The sequence below is a fragment of the Leptidea sinapis genome, chromosome 27 (assembly GCF_905404315.1).
Source record: "Leptidea sinapis chromosome 27, ilLepSina1.1, whole genome shotgun sequence".
Classification (NCBI taxonomy): Eukaryota; Metazoa; Arthropoda; class Insecta; order Lepidoptera; family Pieridae; genus Leptidea; species Leptidea sinapis.
This window is the reverse complement of record NC_066291.1, coordinates 6343629-6367258: the sequence shown is the minus strand read 5'-3', so window position 1 is coordinate 6367258 and position 23630 is coordinate 6343629. Positions and strand designations below refer to the sequence as shown.

General features: G+C 33.7%; 1 protein-coding gene across 4 annotated transcripts in view; it reads left to right on the top strand.

Moving 5' to 3' along the window:
- Window positions 1-23630, top strand: part of LOC126972800 (putative inorganic phosphate cotransporter) — a 91158-nt gene that overhangs the window by 19292 nt on the left and 48236 nt on the right. Inside the window, exons 6-11 of one of the 4 annotated variants that reach the window (XM_050819858.1) lie at window positions 71-220; window positions 1335-1467; window positions 2318-2436; window positions 6965-7084; window positions 9672-9798; window positions 11036-11132. In XM_050819858.1, the coding sequence (XP_050675815.1) occupies window positions 71-220; window positions 1335-1467; window positions 2318-2436; window positions 6965-7084; window positions 9672-9798; window positions 11036-11091 (705 nt within the window). In that variant the 3' untranslated portion in view covers window positions 11092-11132. Of the gene's footprint in view, window positions 1-70; window positions 221-1334; window positions 1468-2317; window positions 2437-6964; window positions 7085-9671; window positions 9799-11035; window positions 11133-23630 lie in introns of those variants that run through there. The other 3 variants (XM_050819859.1, XM_050819860.1, XM_050819862.1) reach the window with 3 other exon arrangements.

The following is a 23630-nucleotide window of genomic DNA, read 5'->3' as shown; positions in this document are numbered from 1 at the left end:
AAGTAATTGTTAACTTTAAAAATTTCTTGATTAAAGGATTATGCCTTTAATGTTGAAAATTTTATTTCAGAAACCGAATATTCCTTGGAAGTTAATATTGTCATCTAAAGCAGTATTGTCTACGTTTTTGACCCACATCGGAAGTGCAACCTGCTACGTATTCTTGTTCATTCAAGTACCCACATATATGTACGCCATACTCAAAGTGAACATTAAAGAAGTAAGTATAACCCGCCTCATTCGATAAGTGGCTTAGTTTCAGATCTATAGAGCCTACTTAGACTTTGCTAAGACTTTACTTGTGTAAAGCATAGCTAAGTGTAAGCTAAGCATAATCTTTTAAATCGTTTTATAATCACTTGACAGCTGAAATTATATTGAGCTTATGCTAAAACGTATGCAAAAGTAAAGATCGTATTTTATCACAATTACCTAAAGCGCTTATTACATTTGACTGAATTTAGTCGTCTTAATTCAGAAGCAACTTATAAATTAGAAGCTTCTGAGCACACTGTCCTAAATTTTGCGGAAAAATGCGCGGAAAATTAGCAAACATGGATATTGTTGGTGTTTGAGATCCAGCGGACTTCAGAAATTATCTACGAATGGATTCGAGATCGTTTGACATGTTATTCAACCTTCTGACACCATTAATTCAAAAGCTCTTCTTTTTTTTATCCTACGAGACAGGATTAGTGCAAAAGAAAGATTGGTTGTAACACTAAGATATATTGCAACAGGAAATTCATATGAAGATTTAAAATTCAGTTCTTTATTATGCCAACCCCTGCTGACAAAAATATCCCTGAAACTCATTGGGCTCTTACTATTATTCGAGAATATAAAATATAACTTATATACGTAGTCCACGCACGAAGAGCTACAAGCGACTGAAATCAGTAACTCAATACGATTACACCTTCCTAAAAGCGTTTCTAATTAGGCGTTTCTATTTAGAAACCATTATTATTTCTAAATTTAGGATGCTAGCTTGCTGAATGCGTTTATACTTGTCGAAATTGAGTAACGACTGAATTCAGACGACTAAATTCAGTGAAGTGCTTAAATTTTACGTTAGTAAAGTCTGAGCAAGGCCTACGTTCGCTCTATAGACCTCAGCTCTATCGAGGTATTACTTTCGGACTACTTTGTCAGTCCGACCATTTTGTTGATGAAACTGCTATTATGTTCATTGCCTCTTTTAAGTTCGTTTCACAAACTGGTTTTTTGAGTCTTGCTTGCAAATTTCCTCAGTGTAAAATTTTTAAATATAGAGCAGGCAATCAACTGGATAACCCCATACTATTGTAAGAGAACTATGATTTTTATTTCAGAGTGGAGTCTTAGCGTCGTTGCCGTACATTTCCTTCATTGTATGTTGCTGCATGTTCGGCTACCTGTCTGATTTCCTCACCAACAGGAAAATTATTCAAGTGAAGAATGTAAGAAAAATTGCCAACTCAATAGGTAAGATTATTACATAATATAATTATTATCTACTAAATTGCATTTACAATGTTCAGGAGGAAGTCTATTTTCTGTTCATTTTCTCCCACGTTAAATCTTATGAATTAATGTGTCTGTCTCATTTGTCTTGCTTTTTCGTTTCATCGACTTTCAAATCACAACGATGCCAGAAATCTAGTTCTCCATGAACGGCTCAATCACTTGGCTCTGTGTAAAGACGTTGCTTCATTTTATGTCTTCTACCACTATTACATTTATCACGGTAGTATGCTAAGAGCTACATAAGCTGACTCTAACGACTATAAAAGCCACAAGCTGATATATATATAGATATATATATATATACATATATATATATATATATATATATATATATATATATATATATATATATATATATATATATATATAAATGAATTGCTGTTCGTTAGTCTCGCTAAAACTCGAGAACGGCTGGACCGATTTGGCTAATTTTGGTCCTGAATTATTTGTGGAAGTCCTGAGAAGGTTTAAAAGGTGAATAAATAGGAAAATGCTGCTAAATTAAATAAAAACAACAAATTTGTATATCCTTTGATGTGTCCATACATAATTTCTATGAGAGAATTTATTGACGCACGGTTTGACAGTTCTGCTGTGAAACAATTTCATTACGACAACAGGGTGCATATTTTACGAAGTAATTTTTGATGTTATGATATATTATTGACAAATTCATATAAAAACATTATTTTATTTATTATATACAGAAGAACGTCTGTCGGGTCAGCTAGTAATGAATAAATAATATGTATTATGGTTTCGAGCTTCGTTCAGCTGTCGTTATATCCCGGTGTTGTGTTTGTTCCAGGTTCGGTGATCCCCGCACTGTGTCTGACACTAGTGTGTTTCACCACAAACGTCTCGCTGGCGGTGGTATGCTTTGTGACGGCACTGGGCGCGCACTCCGGGTCACATGCGGGCTGGGTGGTGAGTTCTCATCACATTCACCATGTTGTGTACATCATTTTGATGACATACAACAGACAAATACAATACGTATTATTTCCGTATAAAGGCCAAATATTAAAAAGACGTGTGGTACTCGGGGACTGCCACGCTAAAGCTATTGTATAGCATTTTTTATCAACTTATGCAATTATAATTATTTATTTATGCAGTTTTTTTTTTGATAAAATTAATTTTAAAAAAAGCAAACGAGAAATGAGTAAAATTTTACTTGCAAGATTTGATTACAGACAGACAACGGGACGGGTGAAACTAAATAAAAATGCTTGTCATGATAATAAAAATTAAAAAAAGTGATAAAAAAAATCAAGACGTAGCCCAGGCTCGAACCTGGGACCTTCTTCGCAAAAAGAATACGTGATAACCACTGTTCCACGGCAACTGTAATGACCGTGGCGAAATATCTATATAGATCTAGTAAGTAAGTGTTTGGTTATTTTCGTAGAAGCCGCGATAGAAGCTATGCAATAGCTTAATAAAAAATAAAAACGCTTTGTTTATATTATGTACGAATTACGTCATCGAATTAATAAATAGTAGAATCATAACGTTTTGCAATGTATTGAATTAGTATCTTATGGTCTGTAACATAAATAATTATTTTTGTGTTCCGTTTGACGCGTCGACAGTTGTGTGTATGACATCTGTTGGTGGGAAAAAGAATTGTGGGCTGTAATTCAAGTTGCACCCATTGTAATATAATTATTATGTGATTGATAGATACCTTATTCATTTGTGTATAGACATGGGATAACTTAATGCGAAAAAAGAGCAAAATTAGTATAAAAAAATTGCGTGCGTACAAAGTACACATGTCAGAAGTGAAACCTGCATTGTGCATGAACCTCTAAACTGCATATGAAGTCCTGGTACATGGTATTAAGATGACACATGATTTCAACCGCTATGAAAGACATTACTATCACCACTAGCATATTTATGTTCTCCTAGTGTCTATGAAGTAATAGTGCGCATGACGTCAGAATTTAATAATTATTAAGGTATACTCGCATCATTTCGATATCTTCTTCAACTATGATCGCCTTGCACCTAAATACTGTATAGTGCTTCCTATCTCATTTTCTCTCACGTTAAATCTTATTTATTTATGTGTTTCTCATTTATCTCGTCATTTCATCGACTTTCAAATCTCAATAATGCTAAAGAAGTTTTGAACTCAATAAGTAATGACCGTATTCTACACGTAAGTGGTCATTGTATTTTTATCATAATTTTCGGAAAAAACACGGATAGAATTAATGCTCTATACTTATAACCGACATCACTTGCTCATAACCCAGACAAGACAAAATGTGTATTAAAGGTATATAATCAAATTCATGTACATAGAAAATATGCACTTTAAAGCAACAGATTTTTTAGAACTGCCAAGAACTTTCAAATTAAGTCTCTTACTCTAGATTTTGTAAGTTAAGCTGACTGTAATGATACTTCTTACCTTCTTACAAACTTCTACAGGTGAGCTCTCGAGTGTCGCTATATGTTTGTAAGATATTTTAAGTTTTATATATTTTTTGTTACATTATGTAAATATATACTGGTAATCAGACCTTTTTTCAAAATGATTTGACTAATTAACTAACTAAACCAGTCGAAACATCAATATTTTTTTTTATATGCAATGCCTTCGAACTACAAAAAGATCGACTTAATCCCAAGCTTATTATGTGTAACGGTATACCATTACTGATACTAAGAATTTATATATTTACAAAGCACAGTTTCTCAAGTTTAATTTAGTTACTTTAAACTTGTATGATAGCTTTGTGTGATACCTAGGTAACATTGACAATGTTTAGAAAATGAAAAACGGCTTAATGTAGAAAGTTGCCAATACTTTTATTGTTTTTCGAAGTAATCTCCGTTCCTCTCTACACATCGTCGCATTCGATGGAACCACTGAGAAAAGCAGTGAGCCCATTCTTCCTGGGATCTCTTCTTTGGCATTTTTGTACGCTTTCACCGCATCTTCAGGGCTCGTAAAGCGAATACCTTAAATTTTATATTTAGTTCTTGTAGAATAAATAAAATTCGCAGGGCGCCAGGTCGGGACTGTATGGCGGATGACTCATTATCTCGACACCGGCCATAGTCAAATATTCAACAGTCCGTTTTGCGGAGTGCGCTGAAGCATTGTCGTGGTGAAGGAGGATCCTGCTTCGAGGGCTGTTTCCATTACTGTCAATTTTTTTCCAAGACAACAGGCAAACAGCGATTGACATACCAGTCTGCAGTAACTGTCCTTTCATCTTCTAGCACAACTGTCGCGAAATGACCTTTTCGACCAAAGAATGAGGCATTCATCTTTTTTTCCTTGACTTCTTTCTTTCTTTACCTTAGTTGACCGAACCTCGAAAGGAAACACCCACTGAACTGATTGTCTTTTGGTTTCGGGTTCGTAGCAATATATCCAACTTTCATCACCTGTGACGATGTCAAATACAGCATTTGAGTCACCGCTGTTGAACTTATCTAACATTTGGCGACACCAGTCCATGCGAAGGTGTTTCTGGTCGTCGGTTAAAGTATGGGGAATCCATCTGGTACAAAGCTTCCTGACGCCTAAATATTCGTGTAATATTTTTTGAACTTGATTCATACCAATTCCTAGGCTTGCCCGTACCTACTGATAGGTCAGTCTCTTATTTTCCTCTATCATGCATCGCACAGCACTGATGTTATCTTCAGTAGTCGCTGTTAAAGTCACGCGGTTCATTATTGAGATTGCTACGTCCACGCTTAAACTCGTTTAACCAATTGTAAATAGTGGCACGAGATGAGGATTCATAGCTTTGTTGTTGAGTAAGCCCACAACGAACTATGATTTATTATGACAAAAGTCATAATAAATCATTGACTGAAAATTTTCTCTCGTTAGGTTCATTTTCACGTGTAACAAGAGTTTTAGATTTGCCGCCAATTCACAAAAACAAATAAGAAATGAATGTAATAAGCTTACCAAAGAGTTCTGAAATTGAAATTCAAAAAAAGTTTTCATAAGCAATGTTTCTAACTGGCCAGTTCTAAATATTTTCTGTGTTACCCACGTATTATTTAGATTTATTATTGATAGTGATATTATTTCGTGGAGATGAATTTAACATACCACAAGATTATGATTTTGCTTATTATTTATGTAGATATAACTCCAATTATAAAAGAATTCATTATATTTTTGACCATATCCTAGATTTTATAATATACTTATTATTTTGTATCCATAACACAGATATTGTATATTTTTTTTAACTTATCTTTAATATAGTAATTTTAGTCCCGCGCCCTCAGGAACTCTTAAAACAAATATGTAACGTTGCAGTCAGGGGACGTTCGGCAGATTTGAAATAGCAATGATTATTCCAATATTTTATTTTTATATTTGACACACTCTTACACAAATTATCTTGCCCCAAACTAGGCATAGCCTGTACTTATAGGTGCAAGACAACGATATATTTAATACAATTTACTTACTTAATATCTAATTAAAATAAAGCTCAAACACACCAATTATGGCTTCGAATTAGATTTATCATAGAAAGTGATCCTATAAGAGATTCCAGATTAGAGAGAGAGAGCTTTATGTGGTCCCGATAAAAAATCACAAATAAGATTTAATTTCGAAATAATATCCTTAATCCGCATGTACACTTGACAACGGGTTGGAGAAGTAAGAATTTGGTAGCCTTGTTTAAAAAAAAATACAGCTTTTTATTTTATTTCTTCTAGAGAGTTCTTTAAATACTCCCAGCTATGGAGAAGGATACAACTACTTTGGACACGTTAAGTGTTGTGTTATTGAGAAAAATCAAGTGAAAATAATTATATTATATAACTCAAGTACTAGTAATGTATATATTTACAGTTATTTTCCATTAGAATCTTTAGAATAGAATGTCTCATTTAAATCCTAGTAAGCTTAACACAGCTAGCTTATATGGTTAGTAAGTCGAGGACAATTATTAACTATTACATATATTATAACAAGACAAAAGGTAACTTTAAAACGGCAAGAAAGTATAGCCACAAATAAACGTTTAACGTAGCTTTATCAATTATGAACCTTAATAGAAGGCGGTACAATTTAATTTATATTAAAAGATGTTATGTTGATTGCATTATGTATATTGTGTATGAGCAAACTCGTACAAATATACAGTAGTTTAGGTTTTATGCTGACAGACATATTTCAATATAAAACTTATCATAATATATGTATATAAATGTATATCAAACTGTAAATCTGCTTCTTAGTTCATTTATATTATATTTTACTTTATCAGTCTTTTCAGTCTTTCATTAATTATCATACAAAAACCATGCGTCTTTTTGGTCCTTCGAGCCGGATCGGATATGAATCAGCGAACTATCATGGAGTTGAAATTTTTAATTGCATTGTTTGTATGGAATTTCGTATCTGGGGTTAATTTATATCGATGTTGACATTAATGTTATATTTTATTTGCAGGTTAGTTATATAGATCTGTCACCGAACTACAGCGGCGTGTTGATGGGAATTGGAAACGGCCTGGCCAACGGATGTGTGTTGCTACTGCCCGTGCTGGTATCCAACATTGTGACCGATGTGGTGAGTAATATTGACTCATGTTAGTTACATAGAAATCTCTATTTTTTTCTCTTTATTCATCAGTTATACAATATATGTATATTATTGCATTTTTTTGGTTACATAGTGTTACATATTTAAATAAAACAGCTTTTAAAGAATTAAAACGCGTGTAATTGTAACTGTGTTTTAAAGTTAGACTTTGCGTAAAATTTATATTTTTATTATTATTTTAGTTAACCGGGAATGTAAAACATAGATAAATTACACACGTTTTACTATTTCTAAAAAAATGTTTTATTTAAATATTGTATATTATTTGTTATAATTCGGTAGTTTCCTTAATCTTATTTTTGGAATATATGAATATCCAGTGGGAGGCTCCTTTGCACAGGATGCCGGCTAGATTATGGGTATCACACCAGCGCCTATTTCTGCCGTGAAGCAGTAATGTGTAAGCATTACTGTGTTTCGGTCTGAAGGGCGCTGTAGCTAGTGAATTTACTGGGCAAATGAGACTTATCATCTTATGTCTCAAGGTGACGAGCGCAGTTGTAGTGCAATTCAGAATTTTTGGGGTTTTTCAAGAATCCTGAGCGGCACTGCGTTGTAATGGGCAGGGCGTATGAATTACCATCAACGTCCTGCTCGTCTTGTCCCTTATATTCATAAAAAAAGAAAAAAGAAAGATATAAAATTGTAGCTACGCTGAAGGGGTTTTTGTATAGAAAGGTTAAATATGTCGCTTAACAATTATTGAAGAACTAACAAAGATTGAACAAATAGCACGAGTAAAAACAATTTGTATGTAGCAACTTGTGTAAAATATAGGTTTAAATCTTGAGAAGATACCGTTAAATTAGTAAAATGACACTGCTAGAGTAATAATGTCATTAAAATAATTGCAGTTGAATCGGGACTTAGCAAAAGCGTTCGATCAAGTGTGATTAAAGTACTTATAGCAAAGCTTACGATTTCCCGGGAAGTTATACAAATGGGTCACTTTACACAGCAACCATTCAGGTTTGAACTGTTAAGCCCCCCATTAACGGGCACGCCATTTGGCGCCGCTCCGTTTGGTAAGTTTTTTTTTTATGGAATAGGAGAATAAACGAGCGTGCGGGTCACCTGTTGTTAAGTGATCACCGCCGCCCACAATCTCTTGCAACACCAGAGGAATCACAGGAGCGTTGCCGGCCTTTAAGGAAGGTGTACGCGCTTTTTTTGAAGGTACCCATATCGTATCGTCCCGGAAACACCGCACAAGGAAGCTCATTCCACAGCTTTGTAGTACGTGGAAGAAAGCTCCTTGAAAACCGCACTGTGGAGGACCGCCACACATCCAGATGGTGAGGATGATATCCTAACTTGTGGCGTGTCGTGGGAGGAGGAGCAAGGCACCATTTGGAGCGTTGTAAATATAATAGACAGCTACACTAACGGTCGGTGCTTCCATAGCAATAATTTCCTTTTTGAAAAATGAGTTTTGATCTGATGATGACTTTTATCTCTGCAAAAAAACACATGTAGAAAATTTGCCACAAATAATGTAATTCCCTAAATTTCGAAATAAACTCAATTACGAATTCCCGATTACTCATCATTATGCAGTAAAGAATATAATACTCTCTGACAATGCAGTGTGCAACCGTGCGTATTATCCAACAACTCGAAACGGTATGAGACAAATGGCGCGCGGGTTTTCGCATTCACGATCAAGCCACACTGACCGGACCGGACCGCGATGGAGTTTCGATCGTTTGGAATTCCATTTTTTCTTAACACTCCATTTAGGTTGCTAGGATTTTGACATTCACGAGCGGATTTTTGAGAGTTCACGAGCCGTTTAGAGCGATGGCGTGCCCGTGAAGGGGGGGCTTTGTGGTTGATCGGAGCATCAAGGTTGTTATCGACGGTACATGCTCCGACTTAAATCACATAAATGCTGATTACTATACCACACATTTGACTATCAAAGATTTGCTGCAAATCAGCAGCATTGGGAGTGATCAAAGGAGTTGTTGAAGTTTATTTCAGCACTCGAATTTCACCACCTAGATAGAGTCTCTTGCTGTTAGAAAACCGACCAAAAAAGGCCAGCAATATTAGTTAAGTGTGCGTGACAAGCTACGTCTTACACTCGCGATTTGTGTGACACTTGCTACGCAGTGTGCATGCATTGTACAAAATAGAGTTTAGGGTAAACCAGGTTCAATAGTTTTTGAAAGCAAAAAAATAATAGTAGGATGAAACCCATTCGAAAAGGAAGAGAATATAACAAAAATGATAGGAAAAATAAATTACGGGCGGATTGAGGAAGGTGGCGAGAGGACACCGATTTCAAAAATAACAATAACCGTAACTTGAATTAGATTAATTAATTAGATTGTAAAAATAATAAATACTTTTTAGTACATATTATATCTATTGTTTTGGAATAGTGTTTTGAAGTCGGTTGTTTTTTTGTATTTTTTTTTAAATAAAATATTTAAATTGGAATTTATGAACGTGTATCGTGTATTGTAAATGAGAATGTGTATCGTGTTGAGTTGAACTTATAATTTGATAAAAGTTGTGAATATCTAATGGTAATGCCATTAATTTTTAGACCAACCAGACCCAGTGGCGACTCACCATGTTTATAATGGCAACATCAACCGTGCTCAGTAATATAGTGTATGTGATATTCGTGTCTGCCGACGTAAAGCCATGGAATGATTACGAAAATACCAAAGGTAATGTTGTATTGTATATTTATAACCATTTAGCTTTCGTATAACCATTAAGGTACATAAATAGGCCAGCCATATTTCTGAAAATATATAATTTTAATTTATTGAGGAAATGAATTGGACGTAGTTCCTGAAAAACGTTCCAAGCCACAAACATCACATTTAAAGGAATTCGTGTTTAAAGTTTAATAAATATTAGTGTATTCCATACTTGTGGTTTGGACTACTAAGTCATGATGTCATTTAAAGAGTGATAGTAGGGCTGCTATTTTTTGCCAGTCCGTTAATATGAGTGACCAGTTTTCTGTCAGTTTTTTTCTTACCTCAATTTCGACATGATTGTGGCTTGGGATTCGGGAATTACCTCCAATTATAAGGTCTAAATCTATTTTTTTTTTCTTATTTGTACTTGTCGCTCGCGCCAACTTGTTTTAAGCTGTATTTCTAATAATAATATTATATTGCAAACCACGACTATTTCTAGATCAATGCAATGTACAAAATATTTCCCTTATTTTTTTTAGGAAAATAAAGCCCACGTATCCTTGTAATAATATAATATTATCATCATTAACATATTTTGCTATCATGATGAATTATTTTTTACTTTAAAAAATTACAAATTGTTTAGATTTGAAAGAGCGACATCTTAAGTAAATTTCCTAATATGCAAATATTGGGGTTGAGCACGATACCACCTGTAAAGTAGATCCTGTAGATGAAGCCAAAACCTGATAGTTGAACAAGTCATACAAGATTTATTAACGATACGTCACTCGAACGGTTGGCTCAGTGGAAGAGCGCTCGCAGGTCACGCGAGAGGTCGTGGGTTCAAGTTCCGCATCATTCTTAAATTTTGTTTTCAAATTTAATTTGTGTAATTATTTTCAGAAGTGAGGGTTATCACTTTAAAAAAATTACAAATTTTTTAGTATAAACTACTTATTAACCGACTAGGTAAGTCGGTTAATAAGTAGTATTGTAATTTGTAATGGTACTTACGTATTATTGACGTGGGTAATAACATTACTCTTGCAAAGTATAGACAATAATGCACAGATTAATCGCAATTGAGATTTTTTTCCATTGAAAAAAAAAATACAATTTGTTTCAAAAAAAGAATTTTCTTAAAAGGATCTTATAGTTGTCCGTAAAAAAGTTTCCAAGTGTCCTCAGATATCCAGAAGTCATGTTAGTTTGTGACAAACAAGAACTTACCCTTTCACTTTTTCTTTTACAGAATTGGGAGATGTTGCGCTGGAGACAAAGAAAAATGGACTGAAAACTAAAGCTTAAATAGTCACTATGTTAATATTATTCTTAAATAAATAGTTATACCCATAAAACTAATTTTTATTGTTTTGCTTGAAGAAAAAATATTGTATATTAGTTACTCGACCTCGTTTTTGTACATTAGAAAACTTTCTGATCTTGTCATAGTGCTGATGCCCAAGTTTAATTAGCCCTTAAGGCGAAGAGTAAGCAGAAAACACGCAAACATGGTGTTTTTAGAAAAGTTTTGTGGTGAAAGTATAGCATTTCGAGCTATGAACACTACTTAATCCTGTTACACATATCCTTAAGTCTTATTTGTAGATTGCTAATGCTTGCTGTTGGTTAACACTGCCGAGCCTTTTTGAACTACGATATTTCTTTGAAGTTAAACAAGTTTTTTGGCATGGCGTGACGCATTTTTTTGGAATGAAGCTAAGCCTCTAAACTGCATATGAGGTACATTTTGCTAGGATAACACATGATTTTAACCGCTATGACATACATTACTATCACCGCTACCATATTTATTTTCTACTGGTGGTAGTTAGTGAACATATTCGACGAGCGCATGACGTTAGAATATATTAAGGTATAATAGCGTCATAAATAAGACAACCTCCTTCAAGTATGTTCGCCTGGTACCACAACACTGTATAATTAACCCTCCAAAACCCTCACTCATCGGTCACCCGAATTGTAGATCCTAGTATCCCCACCTGACTACCTGCTATAACTCATGGGTCAAGGCACAGCGCTAATACATCTCACTTTCACATGTATGGTTTTTTGGCACTTCAACAAATGAAAATACTGAAGTTACACCAAGCTGAGGAACATTTTAAAAAACGAGAATATAATATTTTATATCTGTTTTGTTTTATATGAGACCCCTCTCAAGACGGGAAAGAGGCTCATGTGATGGGGAGAGGTGAGGCAACCACCCACGGATATCCGCGATACCATCCACTAATTACATACTAAATTATGACAGGACCCATAAGCAGGGAGTAAATAAATTGACCGACTTGTTATTACAATATGGATTTCACAACTTTTTACGTCAGAAGAACTTCGTTGCGAGACTTGGTTTTTGGAGTTTACTCCTTAAGAATCGATTTTCATGTAAGGCGCTCGGTATGAGAAAAATATGGAGAGTAAAATCTACTCATCAAATGACATAGTAACGATTATCTCATTTAAATAAAAACAGAATTTGTCTGCTTACATTAGCATTGTATTTTCCTGTCAGCCACCGAGCGTTACTTTTGAAAATTATTTTATATTGCAATAAGAAGTGTTGTGGCTAATGTACGTTAGTTTCCTAAACTTTTTTAGATGGCGTTGAACCACAGACAACCCATGTAAGTTCAAATTAAAAATAAATAATACTAGATTATGATTTCAGAATATTTATTATCTCAAAAAGAATACAAATTCACTTACTGAGATACTTAAACTAACATGATACATATATTGAGCGGCAAATCGTTATATACTATACACAATTTAAGACGTTATATTTAAAGTTACAATAATTACACAGAGTTACAATAAATACTAATTAGGTAGATACATTAATAACGAAATAGGTGGGTAAAGTATAAAATAAATGTTTACAGTAATGAATAAAATACCTACACTATTTTATCATTTATTATAATGACAGCTATGAGGGTATTTGTTTATTAAGGTCTCGTTAATGGTCATAGCCGGAAGCGGTCTAATAAAATAAGTTATGAGAAATCCTTCAAAATGTGGTGTTTTAACGTTTTTTTAAAAACATTTAATGACTGTAATTCTTTAATATCTTTTGGGAGGTTGTTATACAATTTTGCCCCTTCGTACATTATATTTCTTGTTCCATATTTTGTTCTAGGTTTTATTAAGCAAATATTGAGGGCTTGTCTTGTTAGAATTTTTTGAATGTTTATTCTTTTTGTGAATGTAATTTGTGTATGTAAATCCTTAGTTAAAATTTTTCTTATGAGAATACATGTGTTATATTTATATATTTGATTTAAATTCATTAATTTTGTTTCCCGATATATTTGAACAGTAGGAGTTAGGTAGTTGTATCGAAACAAAGTTTTAATAATTTTATTTTGACTTATTTGTAAGCTTTTTAAGTTAGTTTTTTCCGCCGTTCCCCAAATTTCCACTAAATATTCTATATGTGGCTTTATCATGGAATTGTATATTAAATACCGCACCTTTTTTGGGAGGCATCGGGCCATTCCACGAAATGCTCCTGTTAGGGATGTAAGTTTGCTCCGCACACTTTCTATATGCGGTTTCCACTTTAATTGAGGATCAAGAATTAATCCCAAGTATTTCTCTTTGTTAACATTGTTAATAACTTGACTGTTTATAGTCAATGGGTTGTAATGACCAATTTCTTTATTTTTTGCAGCGAATATAATATAATTTGTTTTGCTTGTATTTATGGTTAGTAAATTTGTTTGCAACCATTCATGTAGAAGATCAAGGTCATGTTGTGCTTTTTTTACTATGGTATTTATTGATTGACCCGTGTAGAATAAACTTGTGTCATCAGCGTATAATGTTATATCTCCTTGTAAACCGATTTCATGAATATCATTTATGTAAATTAAAAATATTAACGGTCCAATAATTGAACCTTGTGGAACGCCATAAGTTACTAATTGTGGACTGCTCTGGGTATCTCCTAATTTCGTTATTTGGTATCGATTTGAGAGGTATGACTGAAAGATTTCATAGGCCGATCCAGTTATTCCTATGGATTTTAATTTAGTTAAAAGTTTTTCATGGCTAACAGTGTCAAACGCCTTTTTTAAATCGATGAATATACCAAGAATTATATGTTTCTGATCTATGCTGAGTTTTAATGATGTAATTAAATCCATTGCCGCAGTAAGAGTATTTGATTTAGGCCGGAAACCATATTGTTTTTTAAATAAGAAATTTTTAGATGAAAGGTACTCGTTTAAACGATTATGTAAAATTCTTTCAAATATTTTTGATAATATAGGTAGTACTGATATTGGTCTGTAGTTGTTCGGATTGGTTTTACTTCCTGCCTTATGTAATGGACTCACTTTGGCTATTTTTAAAGAATCGGGGAAATGGCCGTCAGTAAAGCACTTATTTATACAATGAGTGAGACTTTCTACTATTAAAGATTTAACGCATTTTATGGTTTTAGTTGTAATTTTGTCTATACCAGAACTTGTGTTTGAGTCCAAATTATTTATTATTTTTTCTACCTCGTTTACAGTGGCAAGTTTCAGTTTATGTAGGGCTGAGTCATTTTGTAAAGTATTATCAGCCGTTAAAATCTTTTGAGTTGTATGATATTTTTGAGGAATTTGGCCAGCTAGTTCAGCTCCAATATTAGAAAAAAATATATTAAAATATTCGCAAATATCTTTACTTTCTGTAATTTGGCCTGAAGGAGTATCTAGTTTTGCAGGTGTTATTAGGTTTTTTTTTATGTGCTAAATTATTTATAAGTTGCCACATTTTTAATGGATTTTTCTCACACTTATTGAAAGCCTCATAGTAGTACTGATTTTTCGTAGTTTGTATAGCAACATGTACCGAGCTCCTTTCCTGCAAGAAATTTTGTTTTAGTTCTTTGTCTTCAGGAGAACGCTTTAATTGATGCCAGAGAATATTTCTTTTGTTTATAGAAGCAATCAAATCCTTGTTTATCCAATCTTTCTGGGGTTGATTTTGAACTTTAATTTTCGTTGCCTTGTTTTGTGATATTGCTTTTAATAGAGTAGACTCTAATAAGTTAAAGTCTTTATACAGATTAGTCTCAGTCATGTCTTTTAATGTGAAAAATAATTGTTTATAATTAACGGCTTCATACTGTACTCGTTTATTTCATTAACCGTCGTCTAGTGTCACTTTCATAAACTATTTCTATTTCCAAATCGAACACTGAATCTATCGAGTAATACGACAACATAGCGGTTTTCGATAGATGACGCTGATCACAGATCTTAATGATAAGGTACCTGACCATAAGAAAAATCACTATTAACTATGAAGTTATTTTATTTTTTTAATATCTATGAATATCTATATTTTTTTCTAATTAATACGCTTTTATTAGCTTCTGCTGTATGTCTGTCTGTAGACTACTCCATTGGACTTGATTTTGTTTAGTACCTTTTCAAAGACAGTTGTTCTTGAAGAGTTGTTTTTACAAGTTATGTGTTTGATGGCATGTATATTTTTATAGTTATACATAATTATTTAATACAGCTTTTTTTTTATAAAATTCGGGATTCCGTTCTTAGTCAGAAGTCCCGTAATAACCAAGGTAACCAAAATCTGTAAACAGCTTTACAATTATTAGTAAGAGGTGGGACGTTACTGCGAACCCACCACACTCACCCTGATGAAGGACGTCCAAATGGTCCGAAACTAGTCGGTACCGACACCGACAAAAACGTGAGTAAAGCCGTATTAATAGATAATTTAATAATGACTCACGAAAGTTTTAATAATTTAATAGCTTTAAAATTCTATACGACACTGTTTTCTCTGTGACATACGAACACAAAACACTTTCAAATAAAGTTACCACTGAATCAAACGTCAATTTCTTCTAAGTCTTGGACTATTGCTGCTATTATTATAATAGGCATTAAAATTGCAAAGATTGCTGTAAAATAATTGAACTTTATAATTTACTAGCTGACCCGACAGACGCTGTTCTGTCAATAGAAATACAATTTAAATTCAAATTAAAATATTTTTATTCAAAATAGGATGTGAAATCATTTATTGAAAGTCAAAAAAAAAACTACCACCCATTCCAAAATGAATCAGGCCTCAGAAGGCCTCAGAAGGCCTCAGGCCTGAGAAGAATGGGCGCAACAAACTCAGCGGGCTTTTTTTTTTAAAAATATGTTTTACAATTAAAGTAACATTTACAAAGTAACAAAGTAACATTGTACAAATAAACTTATTATTTAAAAGTCTGAGGGCGGTCGCTCCATTCCCAATCTGTGGTATCATTAAGAAAGTCATTTATGTTATAGTAACCTTTACCACACAAACGTTTTTTAACAATTCTTTTGAATAACGTAATATAATTTGAACGTTTTCTGGGATCTTGTTGTAAAAGCATATACATCGCCCCACAAAAGACTTACTAACTCGACTTAGCCGAGTAGTAGGCATCATCAGTTTATGTCTGTTCCTGGTGTTAACATTATGATTATAACAGTTTCTGGCAAATTCACTTATGTGCCCTATGAACATACATTACATTATCAAGAATATATTGAGAAGCAACAGTCAAGATGTTAATTTATTTGAATTTTGCTCTCAATGATTCTCTAGGACCTAGGTTATAAATAGCGCGAATAGCCCTCTTCTGCAGCACAAATATTGTATTAATATCGGCAGCGTTGCCCCATAGCAATATACCATAATGAGGTAAGTATTCGGGAATAATGTAGTCTAAACTCATCGAAAATATGTAATCAAGGTAAACGAATTAAAAATAAAACAAAAAATGAAACGGATGAATATCGTATTTGTGTAAACAGGTTTTACATTACTGCCTTATAATTGCCAATTAAAATGGATGTTATTCTTAAGAGATAGACGTATGCCATTATATACTTTTCTGTAGACCTATATAAGATACACAATTGCATTTTACATTATTTTATTATATCTCAAAGATTTTTTCTTATAAGTATCTAAAATTTTATTATATCTCAAAGGTTCATAGGATTTTCGTTGAAAGCTCCCAGACTGCTAAATTTTTTCCGACACCTCCAACAAATATGGTTAATGTATACAAATATTTATACAAAAATAAATTATGTACTAAAACCTTCCTCGAGAACCACGCTATCCATTGGTAAAATGAGCATGAAATTCGGTGCAGTAGTTTTTGAGTTTATTGCGAACAGACAGAGTTTAATAATATGTAGTGATAATCTCTAATAACTTCTTTTTTGTCGGTCGCCTAAATCCTACCATAATTTATATTTTTTTTAAGGAAACGCAGATTCTTATCTCACCAATACTTCACTATCTCTCCTCCTTTAATGGAAAAAAATATAGAAAATGGCACACCTATTACGTGTAAGGAATATTCGATTCATCAGATCAAAGGAGGTACATAATGTTTATTATTTGAGCTGCTAACGAAAGAAATTCGCCCTCAATTATTAATGGGTACAGAATGAACAAAGCAACGCCAAATATGAAAATTGAATCCAATGGTTATAAAGTTAGAAGAAGATGCTGGTATAGGATATTCTTATATTTAGCAAGTCGTTCCCGGCCAGGAAACGGAAATATTTATATAGCTTGATATTGGTAGTGTTATTTCTGCTTTAAAATCCCAAAATCCCTTATAAGCTTTAGGAACATACTTTACACAGAGGCAAGAAGCACAAATTAAATTCCACTTTTTGGTTGGTTACCCTTGTCTTTGTGGAGGTTTTAAAATATTTTCCTCCGTCTCGTAGGAATCCTACAAAGGCTTTCACTTCCTCCTCAACGGAGAAATGTTTAATGACGTAGTTGTATTTAATACTAGCTGACCCGGCAAACGTTGTTTTGCCATATAAAGTATAATTCACACGATAGCTTTATAAATAATAGCCTGTGTGTTATTCTGGTGAGTAAGCTATATTATTGTAAAGTTTCATCAAAATCCATTCAGTAGTTTTTGCGTTAAAGAAGTACAAACATACATCCAGACATACAAATTTTCACATTTATAATATTAATAGGATTAAAATAAGAAAAATATTATAGTTTGCCGACATTCCGATAAGCCTGTGTGGAATTAAAAAATTACCTATCATTTCTTCTTTAGTCGATACTAATTTAAAAATCATAATAGCGTGCGTATATATACAAGGTACAGATTTCAGGGGTGAAATTTGCATTGCGCATGAACCTCTAAGCTGCATTTGAGGTCCTGGTACATGGTGCTAGGATGACACTTGATTTTAACCGCTATGAAATACATTACTATCACGGCTACCATATTTATGTTCTCCTGGTGTCTATGTAGTAATACGTCGTGCGCATGACTTTAGAATATTATTAAAGTATACTCGCGTATTACAAACATAAGACAATCTTCTTCAATTATGATCGCCTGCTCCCAAAACACTGTATAATGCTTCCTATCTCATCTCGCTGGCTGAATCCTATATCCCAGGTAAATACCTGTTTCTCTCTATCGTCACGCTTTTACGTTTCATCGACTTTCAAATCACTACGATGCTAAAGAAGGTTTCTCTTCAATAAAATAAATGTAAAGAAGTACGAAGAAAATGTCAACAGAGCTTTGAAAAACCGAATTGACAAACCGAAGCGAGATTCTGTTACATTTCATACGCAAACATATTTTTTATATATTTTATAGTCCCAACTGACTGGTGTGGGTTAATATTTATCTACGTACTACGTCATTCAATTGCTTTGTAAAATTATTATTTATGAAAATAAAGGACAAGACGAGTAGGATATTGAGCTGATGGTAATTGATACGTCCTACCCATTACAATGCAGTGCCGCTCAGGAATCATGAAAATCCCAAAAACTCTGAGCGGCGCTACAATTGCGCTCATCAGCTTGAGACATAAGATGCTAAGTCCTATTTGCCCAGTAATTTCACTAAATACGGCACCCTTCAGACCGAAACACGGTAATGTTTACACATTACTGCTTCACAACAGAAATAGGCGCCGTTGTGGTACCCATAATCTAGCCGGCTTCCTGTGCAAAGCGGCCTCCCACTACTATTATAAACTTTAAACCTACTGAAAATTATATAGAAATCATGTGGCAGTATTCTGTTTTCGCACTTAAGGTAGAGACTTATATATATATATATATATATAATTTGGTAAAGTAAATGCAATACCCTAAAACGATTTCATACATAGGAATAGGCCCAGGGATTTTTTCGATTGCTAGTAGGTACTGAATATTGTTGAATACAATAACCGTATTTTATTATGAATAATTTTGTTGATATTTTGTTTTGGAGAGAAATAATGCAATCCATTGTCCATTGTCCTCAGCTATTGTCATGTTAAATAATAAAATATAATAATAAAAGCAGACGTCGAGAAGCATACATACAGCAATTATATTAGAAGTGATTTCTATTACTCAGAGAACCATCATACTACGGTACTGAATGTGTATCCCACAATAGACACAATGGACACGCGGTCTTACATTAATATTATAGTTATGTTTTGTAATAGTATGTATAAATAATCGTAATAAAAAAAGACATTTGCATCTGGGGATGCCCGACAGAAATGATAACTTAAGCTAATCAAAGTTGAACTATTAAGTATTGAAATTGTTTATTCTGAGAAAAACTTTGGTTATTACAAAAATTTTATGTTTAATAATATGATAACGAAGGTTGTTTATTAATAAAATCGATTATTCATTATCAAATAAATTTTATTTTTACTTACAATTCTTGAATTAGAATATAGAAATAGAATTAGAATTATATGTATGTACATTATTAGTATCCATAGAATAATAACACTAACGATAGTTTCATTAATAGTTCTGGGGGCCTACCATGAACTCTTATTGCGATTCAATTGACAACCTAAAATGAACTGCCTTGCTATTTCGTACCACGACGTGATTAGAGATATCTAATTTAGGTTGACGTCAATTCAGCTGATTAAATCGCAATTGACATCGATTGAATATTAAAAATGATGTCAATTGAATCGCAAACTGATTTGTTTCGTTCATTCTTTCGTACCATTAGGTAATATTTCAACCTAAACTGGAAAGTGAGCGATTCGAAAAAAGTTGCTATTTCCTTAGAGGAAAGTGAATCGTGTTGTTAATAACTTTTAAAAAATTGTGAAAACATAAAGAAAAGGAAAATTGTATTGATGAATAATGAGATGAGAATACTTTATTGGACTTTTTTGTAAAACAATATATTGAAAATAAATACCGAAAATGAAAATACTAAAGACGAGGCAGTAAGGGCCCGGGCTTGTTCCGCAAGAACGAATTAAAAAAAATGTACTCTGTGCTCATCAAATCAAACATCAATGGAGGTGCGTTCATACGAGTAACTTGTTATTTTTACTAAAACACCACGCACACAGACAGCCAAATAATCTTGCACGTGAATAGACATTTCCCTAAATCAGTAAATTGTAAGAAATACTAGGTTATATGTAATATGAAAGAAGAAATAAAATATAAATTAAGAATTTAATAAAAAAAGCACGCATTTAATTATTGTTGCAACAATTTTTGAAGTGCAAGTAAGGAAGTTTTTTAGAATCGTTGTTTTTTGAAACTCGTTGAAACGAAAAAGCAAGACGATAGAGGCGCCGTTCCCAGCTATATCCGAGTTTTTCTAGGGTGCAGAGAACGAATTTGGGATAATTTTTGAAATCCAAGATGGCCGCCGTGCAAAATTATGATTTCAACAATATGGATATCGTATCCGAGGTTCTCGAGGGCGCCGAGAACGAATTTGGGATGATCTTTGAAATCCAAGATGGCCGCCGTGCAAAATTATGATTTCAACAATATGGATATCGTACCCGAGGTACTCGAAGGTGCAGAGAACGAATTTGGGATCATTTTTGAAATCCAATATGGCGATATCAATATTGTTGAAATAATAAATTTGCGAGTCGGCCATCTTGGATTAAAAAAAAAACATAATGGTGCGTAACCGAAAATCGTGACGACTTGCAATAAAATTTCTCTCATACGTCGATAAAGAAGTTTCACTTCAAAAACATACCGACGTATTGAGAACCTCCTCCTTTTTTGAAGTCGGTTAAAAAGAGTGGCCGTTAACGTTCTCACGATCTCAACTTTTTCCGAACATATTGTAAATTCAGTAATTTAAAAGAAATATTTATGGTGACTATTCAAAGCGCTTAGTTTAAGCCTAATCGAATTAAGATTATTTGACTTTGACTTTGACTTTGAAAACTTATAACATCATGTGGCGTCGTACATTATAGCCTCCTATCGATATCTAGCAATAAACATAAAAAGCCATCCCCGTGGAGAAACTTGGGGTATAACAAAAAGTATATGAAAGTACTAACTTTCATAGCTGGCAGCATATTTTTTTAATGGTGTTTGTTTTGTTTACAAAATTTTTGATGTTTTGACGAACGTATTAGCTTAAATTAAAAGCTGTGAAATAGTATTTAAGTGTGAAATATGATTTTCTTATCATAATTTTTATTATAAGTCGCTTTGTGACACCCTTTCACTGCACAGTAAGTCATTTTTCAATTACATTTCGCACATGATTGTCCTGGAAGTTGACAGAATGACACTGACGCGGCGGGAAATGTTTGTGGTCATAAACGACCACATTGAAACTGCTTCATTTCGCTTGGGCCTTCTCACGTTCTAAGCGTTATTATTCTAAGTTAGTATCATTATTTAATCCTATAAATTAGTTTGTTTTGTGTGGCAATGGGAAGTTTAAATCAAGTTTACTGTTTTGAGATGTCATTGAGCTGTCACGCAGAACATACTACTGATATTCATATTTTAATTCTGTTTCAGATTATTTTCGCTGCAAATCAGCGCTTGCTGTCCCATCCCAGCCTCAGAAAGTGGTGCTGCATCGGTACAAGTGTTGGTGTGTCGGTGTGGCTACCCATCACAATGTTTTAGGATAGTATATTTCCTAAGTATTTATTTCCTGTTAATATAGTTGCTAAGGTATTTATTGTTTTCAGATTTGTCTTCTGCACATAGCAACGCGCAGTTCGTGTCATTCGAGGACCAATAGCTGAGCTTGTGTGTGAAGTGACTGTTAAATAGACCAATAGTGAATTAATGAGTGATAATAATCTAAACATAAACAATGTTTGTAACCAAGCCAGTGATCTTGTGAAATGTGACCTATGCTCTCCTACGCGTTATTTTAGAGGTGCAAGAGGCTTAAAAATTCACACCGGTAAAAAGCACAGTTCCGCGTTAGTTTCGGATATACATCATAGCACCTTGCCCTCGACAAATAACGCATATCATGTTACAACAAATTTTTCGGAATTATTAGGAAAATTAAAGAATTCGGTTCCAGTAGTAAAGCGAATTCCAAAAGGGGCTCGCATTACTGTTGCAACTGCACTCTCCAAAGTCATTCGATCTACAGTCAACCAAAATTCAAAAGATAGTTGGGAGCATTTGTTCATGTTCGCATATTCAACTTTACATGCAAAAAAAGATGACCACAGTTCACTCACACAGAAAATAAAATCAAATTGTTTCGACCCAAATATCTTTGGCAATTTTTTAAATAGTAACCAAAATTCCAAATTCAACATTTTTCGCAAAGTAGAACAGAAAGTTAATGACGGTGACGTGAAAGGTGCTGCATCTATACTTTTTTCAAATGATATCCTGGCACCCGACTCAAATGAAACACTTTTGGCTTTACAAAGTAAACACCCATCACCAGATGCTAATTGTGTTATTCTGGAACCATCTTTTTCCGATAATCATTTACGGGCTAATGATGGTGATGTACTAAAAGCAATAATGTCCTTTAAGACTGGTTCTGCCGGCGGCCCCGATGGACTGACACCCCAGCATCTGAAAGATCTGGTATGTCCTTCCACAGGGGATGCGGGTAGAGACATTGTTCTCTTAGTAAATCTCATGCTTTCTGGAAAAGTTAATACCGAAATTACCGAAATTTTATATGGTGCGACTATATGTGCTCTTAAGAAAAAAGATGGTGGTATTCGTCCTATAGCCGTGGGCTGCACATTTCGACGCCTTGTTTCTAAAATTTGTTGTAAACATATTTCTCCTTTCCTATCAACTAAATTCATTCCAACTCAGTTGGGTTTCGGCTGCAAAAGTGGTTGCGAAGCTGCAGTCCACGCTGCGCGAACTTTTTTGAAGAGGAACTCTGGTGATGTCTTTTTAAAATTAGATGTGAAAAATGCTTTTAACTCTGTTGATAGGGGAGCTCTGCTGAGAGAAGTTAAAAATTCAATTCCTTCAATATATCATTATATTTGGCAATGTTATAGTAAACCATCCAAATTATTATTCAAAAATCATAATATTTGGTCTTCTGTTGGCTGTCAGCAAGGCGACCCTCTTGGTCCAGCAATATTTAGCCTTGCCATTCATTCCGCCATAACAAAACTAAAATCAAAATTTAATGTTTGGTACTTGGATGATGGTACTTTGGGTGGTGAAGTGGACTCTGTTTTAGATGATTTGAAAGTTGTAATAGAAAGTTTTAGCTCAATCGGCCTTGAGTTAAATTTTTCAAAATGCGAGCTTTTTATCGGCGAAAATTTCCAAATTTCAGACCGGGTTGATATTACCAATAAATTTAATGTTCTGGCCCCCAATATTAAAGTTTTGGATAAGAATTCACTTGACCTTCTTGGAGCTCCATTATTTCCTGTTTCAATTCCAACGATCTTAAACGATCACATTAAAAAATTTAATAATGTTTCGGACAGATTATTAAAAATTAATTCTCATATGGCCTTAACTATTATTCGGTCTTGTTTATTTGTTCCAAAATT